This window comes from Pocillopora damicornis, chromosome 3 (assembly GCF_964200805.1).
Source record: "Pocillopora damicornis chromosome 3, jaPocDami1.2, whole genome shotgun sequence".
Classification (NCBI taxonomy): Eukaryota; Metazoa; Cnidaria; class Anthozoa; order Scleractinia; family Pocilloporidae; genus Pocillopora; species Pocillopora damicornis.
The window spans coordinates 11,073,785-11,090,975 of record NC_142672.1 but is presented as its reverse complement, the minus strand read 5'-3'; the positions used below and the strand labels follow the sequence as shown (position 1 = coordinate 11,090,975).

The 17,191-nt window shown below is 39.2% G+C and overlaps 3 protein-coding genes and 1 pseudogene across 3 annotated transcripts; 1 reads left to right on the top strand and 3 right to left on the bottom strand.

Annotated features, from left to right (window-relative positions):
- Positions 1-1,028: 1,028 nt before the first annotated feature.
- On the bottom strand, positions 1,029-2,078 carry LOC113667033 (uncharacterized). Its single transcript, XM_089199430.1, has one exon. It carries the CDS (start codon positions 2,076-2,078, stop codon positions 1,029-1,031), a length of 1,050 nt encoding a protein of 349 aa, XP_089055556.1.
- Positions 2,079-8,445: 6,367 nt separating this feature from the next.
- LOC149048217 (kelch-like protein 12) lies at positions 8,446-10,656 on the bottom strand. The gene has a single exon (XM_089199623.1). It carries the CDS (start codon positions 10,436-10,438, stop codon positions 8,714-8,716), a length of 1,725 nt encoding a protein of 574 aa, XP_089055749.1. The 5' UTR covers positions 10,439-10,656; the 3' UTR covers positions 8,446-8,713.
- Positions 10,657-11,062: 406 nt separating this feature from the next.
- On the bottom strand, positions 11,063-13,873 carry LOC149048216 (uncharacterized; annotated as a pseudogene).
- An 8-nt stretch (positions 13,874-13,881) lies between these two features.
- LOC149048215 (uncharacterized) lies at positions 13,882-16,196 on the top strand. The gene is made up of 3 exons (XM_089199624.1): positions 13,882-14,057; positions 14,238-14,320; positions 14,452-16,196. Exon 3 carries the CDS (start codon positions 14,599-14,601, stop codon positions 15,721-15,723), a length of 1,125 nt encoding a protein of 374 aa, XP_089055750.1. The 5' UTR covers positions 13,882-14,057; positions 14,238-14,320; positions 14,452-14,598; the 3' UTR covers positions 15,724-16,196.
- Positions 16,197-17,191: the final 995 nt, after the last annotated feature.

Genomic DNA, 17,191 nt, shown 5'->3' with positions numbered 1-17,191 from the left:
TCGCAAGCAGGCCAAGCAAAATAAATATCATCTAAAAAGTTGCTCCTACACCTACGTGTAATGAGTCCTGCAACGCTTTTGAGCCATGCCTATTGTTAATAACACTCTGGGATGCTTTTTTTACTGAGTTACATAAATGAAAATTAAAATATGGAGTTGCAATAGGTTTTTTTACGATTAATCTAGCACATCCAAGCTCTACAGGGCAGTTATGTATTGTGACTTCAAGCCCGTAAGGGAAAACTTTATGCAGCTGAGTTATTTAAACAAGAATTATCATTTTCGTTGAGTCTTGGATAAAAAGAAGAGTCTGCGTTGGCGGTAAGATGAATCAATAAACCTAACCTTTAAAGATGCAAATCCATGTAAAGTTTAGGATGATTGATTTGAAATTTGACATCTTAACATTATAACATGCAGTGCAATAGATAAGCATGCACCTCGCGCAGCACGAAATTATGCGCTCTGTGGGGTAAGTTTCTGTTAGGCACGCAAGTAGGCTGGACTTTATAACTGAACAAATTCACCTGTTAACTTTTGATGTCACTTCTCTCAATGCAAATCGACTGGAGCTCCGCGGTTGGAAAAAAAAATTGGATTTACCACCTAACATACTTAAAAGACAAGAAAAAACAGTTTCTATCATTGCACCACCTAAAATCGACATTTAGTTGGCTTTCCCAAAGATTCGACATAAAAGGTCATAAGTGCTTCTGTTATTAATTAATAAGTTAAGAACATGAAGCACAATCATAGTATACAAGTCGTTGAATCTCACTGTTCATGGATCATGCCTTTAAGGTATCAACGTTTGCAATTGAGTGGGTACATATGCACACGCCCATACATTGTGCTGACGCAGCGCTATTTTTCAAAACGATAAGCCCCCGCTAAGATTTGGGCTTAAAACCTAACCACTTCTTGTGACCTCAAGTGTCCGGTTGACCGTCAACTATGCATACTAAGTGTTTGAATACGCTTACTAAGTATACACAACAGTTTCTTTCAGGTAACCCTTTTCTTTTCGACTAAGTGCTTATTTCCAAAACGATGGTAACAAGAATTGATTGATAGGAGGGCTTGTTCAGTTCTTCCAATTGAACACCTCGAGTATTTTTGTCGTTATTTCTCGTCATTACATTATGAAAAGATAAGTTGATAATAGACAAACCCATCAGAAATTCAAACATCCTCAGTAATGTCTGAACGGCAAACCAAGGCCAGCTTTTAACGTAAACGATATCAGCAAAAACGCCATACTCCCCGATAGCAGTGTATAGCGACAGCGAGAACTTTATCATTCCACAAAAAGATGCCCAACACATTAGAAAAAATAATTGCTTTAGGCGTTTGGAATCCCACGCTGAATTGCAGCAGCAAGCATTCTCACCCAACGATGATTTTAAATTGCGCCACATTCTGATTCCGGCAACTGAATACCCAACTGACACCGCTAGTCCCCAGGCCGCAAATGTAACATGACAAGTAAAGATCATCACTTTCGCTTCAGGATGGAACCAAACCACTAAGTCAGACACCAGTAAGTAAAAGATGTTTACTAGAGTTATTGAAAGCAGGCACGGTAAGTTTTTAAAGCGGGCGGGACCCAGTGAGGTCTTAGTAGTTTCCAAAAAGATCAGAAGCATGATGCTAAAACTTGATGTGATACAAGCTGTGGATATTCCCCAAGAAATAATGCAGAAGAGGAGCTGCAAGTCTGTTGTGTCGCTACTGGAGGCGTAAGGATCCCAAAAGAGGATCAAAGATCGAAGAAATCCCGCAACAAGCAAAGCGAGGTTCATCACTGCGCGATGAACTCTTTGTCGGGTAAAAATCGTTTTGTTTGAGGCTATGAGGCAAACTGCCGAGTAAAATGCGACTGCTACAAAAAGCATTGCAAAGCCATAAACGTGAAGCTCCCAAAGCCATTTTAGTTTCTTGAGAGCTTTGATCCAGTTCGGTGAAGGTTCAACCCAGGGTCGCTGGAAAGGATCACTCGGTGAAAAATTCAAATAAATGTGAATGGTATTATTTTTTGTGAGAGAATTGATCCTATCAGAATGAATGGTAGAGTTCATTTCTCTGTCCTTGATTTAGATTGAAGATTGCAATGTTTAACGAGGAAGATTTCAAAGTGTTTTTTGTAGAACTCATCACATAAACATGGCAATATCACCACGCGAAACCCATCAAAAATGCAAATAGCGTGGGTAGATACTTCTGTTTATTTGAATATTTCATAAAGATAGGTATTCATTGTGGGGAATTCGTGAAGAAAAGTGCAACAATTAACTTATTTATTGGATCACGACACAGCTCTGTATGCAGGTTTTTCTTGTTTTGAAAAAATGCGAGGACTTTGAAAGCCACAACTTTGGGAGGATTTTCCTTTAAATTTGCGCAATGATCACGGCAATATTTAGCTGAAAATAATTAAAAATTACGATGCATGCATTCTGTTGATGGCAGACCACCATCACCAAGAGCGTTTTGAAAAAAAAACTGAGGACTCCATAGTGTCACTATCATTGACATCCCACCAAATGAAGAAAAGCTTTCACTATCGATTCTTGCTCATGTCAAATCTGAAGGAGGTGCACTCTGTGAACCACTTGTCTTGGTTACTATTTTCGGGAGAACAAGTGGGTGGTTAGCTTCCTGAGCGACCATATCAACTTGAATTCGTGAAGGATTTAATGGATTTAAGGTGAGATTTTGGGTGGCTTGATTTAAGTCTCTATGATGATGACGATATCGAACTAGCAAATATGGTGAACAAACCACGTCAAAATTACTGAGGTTCGTTGTAACTCAGACTTTTAATGGAAGTCCGATTGCATAAATTTGTTGTTGTCCAAACAAAAATGTCAGATAAGACAAGAAGTTGAAGGTAATGCCCACTTAGAAGTGAAAATCTCCCAATTAAATCAGCGTCAACTGCCCGTTACTAACCTTTTTAAGCACCTGTCGCGCGATTTGCTGGGTCAAATTCGTAACTTAATTCCACTTTATAGACCAATCGAAAATGAAAATCCACACAGCATTTCAAAATATCGAAATCTCCTTAGTCTGTCAAAAGATATCCCATTGACGCTTAAGGACCTCAAGATAGGTTTCTGTTCCCCTGGAAAGCTTAAATTGAAACTTCCAAAATTCATACAAAGCCGCATGAGGTAAAGAGGCCTCAGGAGCATCTGTAAATATGAGCAAATGATTTATTTAACCTTCCGATAAATTAAAGAATTCCGCCCTCATTCGAATCACAAGGTAAAAATGCGGTATTGTGTTTTTTAGTATTGCTTTTTACTGTCTTCAAGTAACTTGACCCCTTGTAAATACAATTTTGAGACCATAAGAAGCCCATTGAATTTGTTAAAACTCAAAATCGAATGTCGAAGGAGCTGGTGTTAGGCGTGTGTGTTTTCGGTTTTTTCCGTTAGCACATTTTTTTTTTGTATGCAGTAATACACCGAATCTCTTAAAAGTGATAACGTCAAGAGAATAGATGCTAATCTTCGATGAGATGCAAGAATTGTTTTTTGGGCTCTGCACCAGTTCAAGGTAGAAAGCTGTTAAAAAATCGCCGGTATATCACAACATTAAAATTTTGATATGCCTTTGGTTTGGGTCCTCGACACTACGAAAAATGCTATGTAAGCTTTGTGTAATCTCGTATCACTTGTATATGAAGTATAATCGTCTGTCTCACGACTAAAATCCGATCTGAATTGTAGCGGTTTGGCTGTATACAGTGAGTCTAATCTTGTACCCAAATCCTACCGTTTAATTGTAACCAAGACTTACAACCGCTTGGCCGTAGAAGGTCTGGGTACGAGACGATTGCGAGTCCTCTTCAGCGAACATGGTTGACTAAATACGCGTCACCATATAAACCGTTCTGCTCAGCTGTGATTGGTGCATTTCGACAGAATGATCCCTCAGCAGTCCGTTGTGGCCTGGCTCTTCTGCTGTTAAGTTTTTTTGATCGTCAGTACCATGCTTATGGGATTTCTATTCCATTGTCCTTATTGGTGTTCTTAAGGTGCATTCTTATGTGGATTACTTCTTTCACCCTACTAGTGTTAAAAAAGGACTCACGATCAATAAACTTAAATTCGCTCTAAAGCGGGCGGTGTTCTGTGTTGTAGGCGTGTTCTGAAACGGCGGAAGTCCGTGCATCAGCGAGTCGGATACCCCTGTCATGCTCCCTGATCCTCTCCTTCGTCTTTCTGTCATCTCTAAGGAGAGGAACCATCTGCCATCTGTTGTTGCCTCTAATGATTATCCTTCATCTTTCCTGCAGAGGATGACTGAGCCCTATGGACTTGAAATCTACCGCAGTTTTATTCCATGTCAAGGCACTTCCCTTTAAACTTTGCCGCTACCTTCGCTATTTGTTTCTTCTGTTTCGGTTTTGTTTTTTGCAACGAACTATCAATAACATAGCATCAAAGCAGAAAAAAAGCCATTCATGACATGATGACATGTAAAAGTGGAAATCAACCATTTGTTTGCGAAGTCTACAATCTTGTTAAGGTAATCACTGGAAATAAAATAAAATTTTATAACTTTTTTTTACGATTATGATTTGACTGATTTTCTCAAAAAATATCTCCGCGTTGGTCAATAATGAACTCAAGTTGAAAATAATGCTTATAGATTTCAAGAAACAGGTCACAAGCAACTTTACCCCGATGATTTGAATAACAATGGAGCTCTTTTATAGATGGATATCTCCAAATTAACGAAACTGCAGGTCAAATATTTGCGGCCGCTGTTTTGATGCAGTTTTATCACAGCTTTGGATGTTTGAAAGGCAAAACAAACTAACTTTGACAAGTTCTTTGTTTTACTAATCAAGCTCTTCTTCGCCTTAATGAGAGAATCTGAGTTTCAATGACAGTATCAGATAATTTTAAGACAATATCAAATAAAGTTTGAGTTTGTGGAGTAACTCATCTATAAAATCAACGAAAGTTCTGTCCTCAGATTCTTTTAGCACAAAAGTTGCCGTGTTAACCAAACCACAAAGTGCACATATAGCCCAAGTGTAACCACACCCTCCCCCGCAAGGTGAAACGGAAGGGAGGGTTAACCAATTAAAAGCCATTATATATTTTCTTGCAAAAGAGTGACTTCATATGACACGATTAGCGTCAAGCTTTCGTAGAATTTCTCTCGCTTCCGTTTCAACTTGGCGGGGGAGGGTATGGCTACATCGGCTATATGTAGGCTATACACAAGCAGCGCACCGGCAGTACATATGTCATGTATGAGGAGGCAAAGTATAGTATGGTGACAATTTTCCGGCGCACTGCGCATTGGCTCTTTGCGTGTGTCGCAACCTCGCTCCCAAGGTCCTCTGTCTTCTTCCTCGAGAAAGGAGGGAAGATTAAGGGCCCTAGGATCGAGGTTAAAAATAACCGTGAAGCTGCTGCGCAATAATGATGCAAATGAAGATGGTAAATTTTAAGCCTGTAAAGATGATAGTAGTTAAAGAAACCAGTAAACTTGGAAAAAATAAACTTCAAGTGCTCCCACTAAGAGTCAAACCCACGACCTCCCATTGGTACTAAGGTACAGTTGTCTACCACTTTTTAAAACCTCTTGCAAATGAGTCTCCCATGACTCATTGGTAGCGTCTGAAATGTTAATTGGAAGGTCATTGGTTTGACTCTTATTGGGGACTCATTTGAAGCACTTGCAGAGATTCCAACCCCATGTGATGGAAAATAGGGAGTAATTATTAGTGCCAAAGGCGCGAGCTTCTAGGGGGGTCAGGGGGCATGCCCCCGGGAAATTTTGCAAATTTAGGTTCTCTCAAGTGCCATTTCCTGAATTTTGACATCATTCCGGCCTAAGTTATAACATACCATAATGCTCTTCGCGAAGAAAGTAAGTATAATATGAGTGTTTCACAGTGACAGATCGCCAAAAATTCTAAAGATTAGCAATTTTCCCCTAGTTTTCAGAATTTTATGATAAATCGGGAGAATTTGGTAAAAATCGGGAGAGCGGGAGGCAAGACATCAAATCGGGAGACTCCCGATCAAATCGGGAGGGTTGGAATCTCTGCACTTGGCTAATGGTGGTAGAGTGTGATGAGACTAACTTTACTGTCCTGTGGGTTATTCATGAGATGTCAGCCCAATTGTTCCGTAAACATGCGTGAGAATATAACAAAAGTTTTGGGGCGGATAAAAACAAAGAGGACACTTGGTAGAAATGCTCCTTATGCATATTACTATTATAAAGGCCGAGGGGGAGGTAAGGAATGACACAATTCGCACTTGAAAATTAAAGCTTTCAAAAAAAGGTAAAAGACATGCCTAAGAATATATTACTAGTTCCCCAGAGCTGCCTCTAAAGATTGAAAAATTGGGCAGATCCATGCTTTATAAATTATATTCCAGTGATAAGAGTAAAAATCAGTTTCAAACGTCACAAAGTCTTAAAGTTTGAAATGATGGCAAATTGTAATTAAACTAATCCAATTATAAAAAATGATAGTTTTTGCCTTGTGACATCTTTCCCAAACAATAGTTAACTCTCTATCATGTTTAGTTCATCCCAGCTTGAGTTTGGGTATTCTGGACAAGGACTACTGTTGCTGGCACCAACTTTCTATTTTACAACCTCAGAAGAATTCATCATTGTGATTCAATCAATGAGTTTTTCTAAGTATGATTCCATCTAGTGTTTTAAATGTAATGCATTATTTATTAAAACTGATTGGTCAGTTTCTTTTGCTGTTATATACTGCAAATTTCCCAACTGACTGTTGAAATACTAAAGCATAAGTATAGTAGTGATAATGCCAAATCAAAACATGAGTTAACACCATTATGAGCCAATAAGAACTCAGAGTAAAATACAGCAAACAACCAAAAGTGAAGGAAATGCTGCTAACCAAGAACAAAGAATGGAAGACTTGCAACTATCATTACTTGATTGAGTTTATTACAATTATCTCTTGGTTTCACCTAAAAGGAGATATTCATTCAAGTGCCTGCTTTGCCTGTTTATGTTATACATGATATCTTATCCAGTCCCAGCAGCTGAATCTGTTTGAGCCTAGTCTTGTACCCAGACCTTCTACGGCCAAGTGACCTTTCAGCTACACTGTAGGGATATGGGCATGAAACTAGTGTGCAACTAAAGAATTCAAAGGTCAAAGCCTATTTGCTCCATTTTCTCTCTCAATTTCAGTTCTGATTTCCTCAATAAAGTTTAAAAATTATCACTATTTACTTAAGTTCAATATCAGTTGAACCTTTCTGTCATACAAAAGGAATTGCAAAAAAGAAATAAAATACTCAGATTCTACAGATTTTAGGCACACATGGCATCTAATGCATCTTGTTATTGTACATAAATGTATTAGTCAACTCCACACATGTATTTATACTTATCTACACAATTGATAAGGTTATACATTTCTTCATTTTGTCTTTTCACAACTCATTCTAGGACAAATAATTCTACATGTTGTTACCAATCTACTTGATTAAAAAAAATTCCATCCTGATGATATGACTGACACTTTCCCAACTGTTAGGGGCAGTAAGGGAAATTGACCAGCACATCAGAATTTCTAACATTCTTAAAGACAAGTGAACCATGGATCAATCAAATCATAGAACAAAACATTGTGGTAACAAACATTTAACTCAAGTCCTTTCCAAACTGGCTTGATTGCAATTTAATCAAATGGACCAAAAATGTTTGGTATTGATTCATATTCTTTTTTGGAGGGGAGTTCTCACGGATTTAATTTCACTGCCCATCTGGCCAATTGAAAACTAACAAATACTGTAAATTGGCCCAAGGATCAATCTTTTAGTGAAAAAGGAAAATAAAGAAAATTAATTTTAAAAAAGATATAGGTAAATAAGGCAGCTCTGGAGTACAAGGTTTGTACAACTCTAATGCAGAGAGGCCAACCTCTGGAGATCTCAAATCTGGAGATTTTTTTGGGACCAGCACCCCCCACAACTGAATTTGCCAAGGCAGCCCCCCCCCTTCCCCCCCCCCAGAAGAGTTCTTTTTTGATTTGGATGCCCCCCAGTGAGCAATTTTGCAGGAAAAACATGGATCTATCTCTGAGGGACTTCAATTGGTTGAATATTCATCCAATCAGACTCTCGCTTAAATAGGAGTAGCAAAGAAGAAACTCTCTTCTTTTTGTTTGCAATGAACAATGTGCATCACACAAATAAATGAAGCCAGAAACTGTAATACAAGCATAAGAAGCCAGATGATTTTGGAATTTTGGAACATATGGAGCTTAAATCTTAGTTTTTTGTAGGCAACTGATCAAAACCTTTTTTTTATCTGGGAGTTTTGGTCACCTGTACAGGAGAGTAGGAGATTGGCTCTGTATCAGACTCCCCAATAATCTGGGAGAGTTGGCATACATCATGCTAATGCTCAGTGAAATCCTAAGTTTACGTTCCTTTTTATTTCCCATATTGTTGGCTACAAAACCTCAGCAATTGCCTCATACTAGGGTAAAGATATACTTTTGGTGAATAATAATGAATATGAACCTTGGAAAATGGTTAACACTAGAGCTATTTGTGGAGTGATATCGTGTTTTGAGGAAGAAGCTAAAGTACATGACAACAATTCTTAGCAATTGTGATCAGTTTGTGGCTTTGAGGTTTGCTTATGTGTCCTAATGTTAATAACGATTAGTCAATCAACACATGACCTATCTTGTCACCATTTTTTCAGAATAAGATGATATCAGATCGTTTGGTAATTTGAGCAATGATGCTTGCACAAATGAGCAATTTCCATGCGGCACAACTGATATCTCGTGCCATCCACCTTTTCCTATCTCACAACATAGCACTTCCTTCCTACGCTTTGTCTCATCCTCCCCCCCAAATAAATAAACTTTGTCTCCAGTACTCACAATACCACTTGCAGCACGAGGAATACTAAGACTAGGCATCAGGCTCCACTGGTTAGCTCTTGGGTCAAATTTTTCACAAGAAGGTTCTATGGTTGATCTTGTCATGTCACCAAATCCTCCCACTACAAAAATGTTTCTTCCAACTGCCACAGCAGCTGTAGACCTTCTCACTTTAGACAAATCTGAGATCTTAGTCCATTGGTCAGTTAATGGATTGTAACATTCTGCACTTTTGTGACAATCCTTGCCATTGTGACCAGCAATGACATAAATAAGTTCTTTAAGTACAACTGCACTGTGTCCAGCACGAGTAGTTTCCATTGATGCTCCTTGTCTCCACTTGTTAAGAACTGGATTGTAAATTTGAACATTTTGCCATGAATCCTCTCCACCAATTACATACAGCTCTTTGTTGAATGATGTGACTGTACAGCCTTTTTGGTGTATTGTGATGTCAAGTGTGCTCCACTCGTTTTGTTTTGGGTTAAAGCAAAACACAGGATCAGGTTGTTCTCCACCCATTATGTACAAGTTCCCATCACAAACTGCAGCTACATGATCACATTGAGAAGAAATTGGCATTGTGGGTAAGGAAAACCATTTTAAGGTGGAAGGTACAAAAAAATGAGAACTGTCATACCCAGAATCTCCACCAGAGAGAACCACAACCTGTTCCCAATTGCTCAATGACAAACGAGGTTTCAGTAATGTGTCTAGGAAATCTCCCGGGAATAGGAATAAATCTATTACTTCTTTCATGCAAACTGGATCCTTACTGACTAACTCTTCATCTAAAATATTTTGTAGTTCATACTTTGATATTGAGAAGAGTCTTACACATTTAAGTAGATCTGGAAGTAAAAATTCTCTGCATGGCAGATCATGTTTAATCCAGGACATCAATGCTTCATATACCTCTTCTTCCCCCGCCACGTTTATCTCGTCCATGCAAATCAGTTCCTTAACCTTCTCCACATCAAGTAATCTGAAATCTTCAGATCTCGAAACATCTACGAAATGTTCTATCTTACAGGCAGCTGCAGCTGTTTTCAGTGCTTCGCAGTTATATCGTGAAGCAAACGATTCGAAAGCCAAGCAATCAGAAGCATTCAATGTTTCTTCGAGGAAAAGGGCTGCTCTCCTTTTCAAACTTGGAATGATCAAATAGTCTGCGGCCATCACTAAATCTTTCGCGTTGGAAGAGTCGATTTTTGTTCCACCAGTATAAATAAACCGAAGAACATCATTTGTTGTCGAAGATTTGATCTCCTGTAACTCTACGAGGTTACTTCCTTTCTCACTCATTTCACTTGTAAACATGGCCCGGAAGTACGGGCTTGCAGCTGATAAAACACATTTGTGAGCAGGGAAGTCCTGTCCTTGGGCTCGAATTATCGTATCACAGAGAATGTTTGTTTCTCTGAGTTCATTTAGTTTTTGGAGCAACTCGTCTTTAAAATCCCCGAAAGTTTCTCTCTCAGCCTCTTCTGCCGTAGAGGTTGCTATGGCGGTCGCCATTACTTCTCAAGAAGGTCACAGGTATGCTATAGGTAAGTCATGTTCGGGGAAACGATTTGTAACGTACAGCATATCACGCAATCATAGTAGGTTACCTGATTCTTTGCCCATCTTAGATACACTTTCACGTCCTGTAAAGGTGTAACAAAAGGTTAAAGCGTGACCTAATGCATGACGTATAGAGCAGTCACGCAACGATTTGAAAATCAACAATTTTAGGTACTCTTTCTGTACTCTTCAGGCAGGATTCGAATCAATTTCAACTTTTCGTGATCATTCAATAATTGACAAATAGAGAAGCCTTGACTGTGCTCTGTTTTGTTGTAAAGCACTTAGGAAGCGGCCAGAGCACGAAAGAAGTGAAGGGAGAAACACGAGACGTAAAGAGTCCGTTAAAATTCCCTAGGAATTACTTTGAATTTTCAAAACAAACTTTATTTCCAAAGCGAACAAAAGTGCCGTCAGCATGCTCTATACTCTCATAATGCACGCTACCATAAGCCAATCAGTATCCCTGTTAGAATGGTTCAAATAATCTGATTGGCTGTACAAGTCAAAAATGTCAAACCATCAAAGTTCACATTCTGTAATTGTTTACAAACTTAAATAGTTTGGTAGGTCGAATCTAACACTTTTGCCTGAAGTATTTTGGGCAAGATCTGAAAGTAAAATCAGTGTTCAGCAAAATTCGGCCGAATTGTGGCTCACAAAAACACGCAATTTTTTTCACATGACAAGTAGCAAACAAACTGCTCAAGGCGAGTTTTTCGAATGAACGACAGCCGAATTCACCGGAACATGAAGATTGCTCGGGATGACAGAGCCGTAAAACTCGATTGCAGTGACTGATGTGGCCCTCACCACTCAACTCAAAAGGAAATCAGAGCAAGCTCTTAGTTGTTCACTCGAAGGGCGGTCGATGTAATTTCTGAGGCTCACTTCACTGACGATCTCCGAGTTAGCCACGTTGGACCTCAGCATGATCGCAGTCGCTCTGACACCATCATGATTAGTATGAATTATAACAGTTATGCCACTTTGGCTATATTTTTTATCATTCCTGTTTTGTTCTACTTTGTTTTTGAACTCGAACTTTATATACTATACGAGTGTCAGCTGTGTTTGATTTTTATTACCATTCGTAAGCTTGCAATCAAACTGAGCGTGAAAACCTTCAAAACTTGGACTGTCCATTTCATTTTCACTTTGAGGATTTTCGTCTCTGCTCACGTTGTAATAACGTCAATTACGGCACCTAGCATGTTTATAAACCTTTGTTTGGTTGTCCTGTTGCTACTTCCCGGCTCGCTTGTTTCGAAATTTCACTTTCAACTAACGAAAAAAACCTAGAGAAAAGTCCCGGAAAAGGTCGGACAATTTGGCAGATGGTGTGACAGCTTTGGCTCAGCTCTATGCTCTATACTCTCATAGAGCATGTTCTTTCAACCAATGACAGCGCGCGTTATATCCGAACTTTATTATAAGTGTATGTAGAGTTCAGTGAAAGGTTTGGAGCCCGCCATGAAGAAACGTGGAGTGAGAATGGGGAGAAATGCTCGTCACGCAAGCCTTGTCACGGCAAGTGAGAAAACGCCGCACGCACGATCGCGTGATTCGAATTCGACAATCCACCCATTTGCCTGAAAAGGCGATGGTGGAGTTGTGCTTTACATTTTGTGCTTTGCATTTTACCTTATATGGCATTTATATCAATACATTCTTACTATAAGTGAACTTCTGCTCACGACCGATGAAAAGAAATCCAAGACCATCTAAAATCTCTGTACAGTTATAAGAACTTCAACATCAATCTGTAATCGATGATCGCGATCGTGTAGCATTGAAATTGAAACGACAAAAGTCCTAAAATTGATATTTTGAAGAAAGCTGGTTTCCAACCTCGAGACATTGTTTGAAATACATCAACTTATGATCAGGTTTTGATCGTTCGAGTTTTGGAGTAACCTTGAAAAACGACTGCTAGAAGTAAAATGATTAGATGCGTTTTGATAACCTGAATGGAAGTCATTGATAATCAGTATCAAATCAATTGAAGTTTTAAGAATGATATTTCTTATTTTGACTGGGTAAAGTTAATTGATTATTATTTCCTTGATGCTTTATTGTTAGCCTTCCTCTCTTGTGATTGGTTGGTTCCTATCCTATTAAGTCATGTTAAGTATTCACCACTTATTTGGGTACATTCAGCTCTAACTACTGTCGTTGGTTCAATTCATTTGAACAAACCTCAGGGTTGGCGTGACTGTTATTTTTCCCATTCCTAAAGGCAATAAGGAAAATAAAAAAGCACATAAGAAACTCTAGCAGTCTTAAAGATGACTGCACCGCAAACCAAGGCCAGCTTTTGACATAACCGATAACGGGAAAAACACTATATTCGCCAATAGCATTGTACAGTGAAAGCGAAAACTTGAATATCCCTATGCAAGATGCCCAGCACATCAGAATAAATAATCTCTTAAGTCGTCTGAAGTCTCTGTCTAATGCTCGGTTGAGGAAAGTTCTACCCAGAGATGATTTTAAATTGCGCCACATTCTGATTCCGGCAACTGAATACCCAACTGACACCGCCAATCCCCAGGCCGCAAATGTAACACGACAAATAAAGATTATCACCTTCGCTTCATGATGAAACCAAACCACTAAGTCAGACACCAGTAAGTAAAAGATGTTAACTAGAGCACGGTAGGTTATTAAGGCGGGCGGAACCCAGTGAGGTCTTAGTAGTTTCCAAAAAGATCAGAAGCATTATACTAAAACTTGATGTGATACAAGCTGTGGATATTCCCCAAGAAATAATGCAGAAGAGTAGCTGCTAGTGTGTTGTGTCGCTACTGGAGGCATAAGGATCCCAAAAGAGGATCAAAGATCGAAGAAATCCCGCAACAAGCAAAGCGAGGTTCATCACTGCGCGATGAACTCTTTGTCAAGCAAAAATCGTTTTCTGTGAGGCTATGAAGCAAGCTGCAGAGAAAAATGCGACTGCTACAAAAAGCATTGCAAAGCCATAAACGTGAAGCTTCCAAAGCCATTTTAGTTTCTTAAGAGCTTTGATCCAGTTCGGTGATGGTTCAACCCAAGGTCGCTGGAAAGGATCACTCGGTGAAAAATTCGAATAAATGTGGAGGGTATTATTACCTCTGCTAATTTGAATATTTCATAGATAGGTATTCATTGTGGGGAGGTCGTGTGGAAAAATGCAACAATTAATTTATTTATTGGATCAGGACACAGCTCTGTATGCAGGTTTCTGCTGTTGTTTTGCAAAATGCAAGGACTTTCAAGGCCATAACTTTGGTAGGATTTCCCTTAAAATTTGAGCAATGATCACTGTCAATACTCCAATATCACGCACCGCCATCTTGGATCGAGGGCCGCACCAAAACGAGGCTGGACGGGCATCCTGGACGACATGCTTTTTGAGCCAATATGGCTGAAGGTGGATTTTCTGCTGCGTGGTCGAAATCTCTCCGCAATGTTCCGTTTTTTGACGCCTCTTTTATCGAGACATGGCTTGAGACCGATGGAGAAGTCCCGAAGAAGGTGGTAACTCGTGGTTATAGTAACTTCTGCGAAGGGTATATCTTCGATGTCGAAGGTAAAAGTTTCATTTCAGTCTCAAATTTAACTGCAACACTGGTGTGATTTCACGCTACGCATGCTTCTTTAAGCATCTTAGATGGTGCTTTTTTTTCGTTTATTGCACGGTTCGCCATTCGAAATCTCTTGTGCAAAATCTATATTGTATTAAACTTCCATATTCGCACTTTGCTTTCAGTAAAAACTCAGGATACAGAAGTAATTGTTAGAGCTTGAAGCTACAAATCACAGAGAAAAAATGAAGAACCATGGAGGTTACAGGTAAGCTTATTTATAATACTTAAGTTTTGTCTCAGCTCGAACTTTGCTTGATGTAATTTTCATAAGAGTTAATTCTTAAAACATACACACACACATTCACAGCAGATGTTTATCCATTTAATTTTTTTTAGGTTGAGATATCAAGGACTCCCAAAGTTAAAGTAACCAGTACCTCCTGCAACTGTGAAGCAGGTGCAGGGCTCTGTAACCATGCAATAGGGCTGGTTTACCTCCTTGAGCATTATAGAAAACTGGGCTTAAAAAGTGTACCTCCTGCCATGTCAAAAACAAGTCTACCACAAACATGGCACGTTCCTCAAAGGACAGCAGGAATCAATCCCCGCGAGGTGCAAGAGGTGCTGGTGCAGCAAGTGAAACCACCGAACAATGATGCAACACAAAAAAAGAAAATACGCAGGTTAGATGGAGTACGGTCCACTCTGTATAATCCGATTCCGGAACATTTTGGTTTACCCAAAATCATTGATTCTATGAGAGACATATTCAAACAATATGAAGACATGCAAGTAAACAGTATTGTTCCAGAAACTGACAGTTTGGACTATGTGAATAGTAAACTAGGGAGAGTAGCTCGTGGCTCAGTTATATCATACCAACAACGTCAGAACACAACCAATGATCCAAAAATTCACATTAATGTTGAGGGGCCACAGGAGCCACCACCTTTTGGTGTACCATTGCTTAAAAGCAATTATACATTTGTGCCTACTTTGGCAGAACTTAACTTTGCTGAAGGGCTTAGTGTCTCACAAGCACAATCCTGTTTATATGAGGAAGAAACAAGGGAGCAGTCTGACACTCAGAAGTGGCATGATCTGAGGGCACAGAGGCTATCTTCAAGTAAATTTAAAGATGTTTGTGCCCGAAGGGCTGACTTTGAATCACTGGCAGCAAGGCAACTAAAGAAGACTGTGCAAACTGCAGCCATGAGGCATGGTATAAATACAGAAGAAGAGGCAGCGTCTGCATATGCTGACAGTGGAGATTGCAATGTTTTCCCTGCCGGGATTGTTATCAACCCATCATGTCCACATCTGGCTGCCTCTCCAGATCGAAGGGTCTATGATCCCTCTGAAAACAATCACTGGGGGCTGCTGGAAATCAAGTGCCCTATTACAGATTCAATCTCGCAGCTGAAATATCTGAAATGTGTAAATGGGGTTTATAAACTTCAAAAAACACATAGCTATTACTACCAGATCATGGGACAGATGATGTTGACAGGTTGTGAATGGGTAGATTTTTATGTTTATTGTAAATCTGACTTTCATTTAGAAAGAGTGAGGTTTGATGCAGAATTTTGTTCAGAGATGAAGATGAAATTAGACAAATTTTATTTTGAATACCTCCTCCCTGAACTGTTAAAAAAAGTGGGGGCATAGCCTGCTTTGTGAAGCATAGTTAAAAAAATCTGTATGACTAAGCCTAATGTTTTGATAAGTGCTTGAAATGGGATGTATGCTGCAGCAGCAGAGACAAATAATTTATGAAAGGATTTAGGATTTTTGGACTAAGTACATGTAACCAACTCATGTGAGCTGTATAGACTGAAATATTTACAAATTATGATGTATTCATTCTGCTGATGGTAGATTACCATCACCAAGAGGGTTTTGAAAAAAAAACACCAAAAAAAAATACTGAAGACCTTATAATGTCTCTATCATTAATATCCTACTAAGTGAAGAAAAGCTTTCACTATCGATCCTTACTCATGTTAAATCTGAAGGAGGTGCGCTCTGTGAACCACTTGTCCTGGTTACTATTTTCGGGTTTACGAGAACATATGGGTGGTTAGCTTCCTGAGCGACCATATCAACTTGAATTCGTAAAGGATTTAATGGATTTAAGGTGAGACTTTGGGTGGCTTGATTTAATTCTCTCTGATTATGACGATATCGAAATGGCAAATATGGTGAACAAACCACATCAAAATTACTGAGGTTCGTTGTAACTCAGACTTTTCACGGAAGTCCGTTTGCATAAATTTGTTGTCGTCCAAAGAAAAAAGTCAGATAAGACAGGAAGTTGAAGGTAACGCCCACTTAGAACGAAAATCTCTCAATAAAGCAACGTCAACTGCCTGATACTGACCTTTTTAAGCACCTGTCGCGCGATCTGCTGGGTCAAATTCGTAACTTAATTCGACTTTATAGACAGATCGATTTGGGTCCTCGACACTTCGAAAAACGCTCTGTAAGCTATTAGTGATCTTGTACCACTTGTATATGAAGTATTATCGTTTGTCTCATGACTTAGATTCGATCAGTATTGCGACGGTTTGGTTGTATATTGTGAGTCTAGTCGTTTTGCCAAGATCCTACCGGTTAACTAAAACTTAAAACCACTTAGCCGTGGAAGGTCTGGGTACGAGACTACTGCGAGTCTCCTTTAAGCAACATGGTCTTATAAATCGTATACGGTAATATACGGTTTCTTTCCACCTTAAAGTATCCTGTATTCTAACTTGTAAAAAACCTGAGAAATGATGTCACCTGTTAGTGGAGAGAAAATTTCAGTCACTAGCAATAAGTAAATTTTTTGGCACCTTAAGAAATGATGCTTGCACATATGAGCATTCCCCCACATGGTATAAACGACATCCCATGCCATCTATTTGTTCCTGTGTCAAAGCACTGCACATCACCCAGGTCTTCTTTTAGATATACATCTTCATCATCAACAACAACACTCTCTCCTCCAAACACACACACAATGTCTCCGTTACTCACAATACCACTTCCTGCTAGAGGAAGTCTAAGACTAGGTACCAGGCTCCATTGACTTGTGCTTGAGTCAAATATTTCTCACGAGGGTTCTATAACCTCCAATGCAATATAACTATCTTAC

What these genes read in the sequence shown, in the direction of transcription:
- LOC149048215 (XM_089199624.1), top strand. Translation starts at nt 14,599, where the DNA reads ATGTCAAAAACAAGTCTACCACAAACATGGCACGTTCCTCAAAGGACA.
- LOC149048217 (XM_089199623.1), bottom strand. Translation starts at nt 10,438, where the DNA reads ATGGCGACCGCCATAGCAACCTCTACGGCAGAAGAGGCTGAGAGAGAA.
- LOC113667033 (XM_089199430.1), bottom strand. Translation starts at nt 2,078, where the DNA reads ATGAACTCTACCATTCATTCTGATAGGATCAATTCTCTCACAAAAAAT.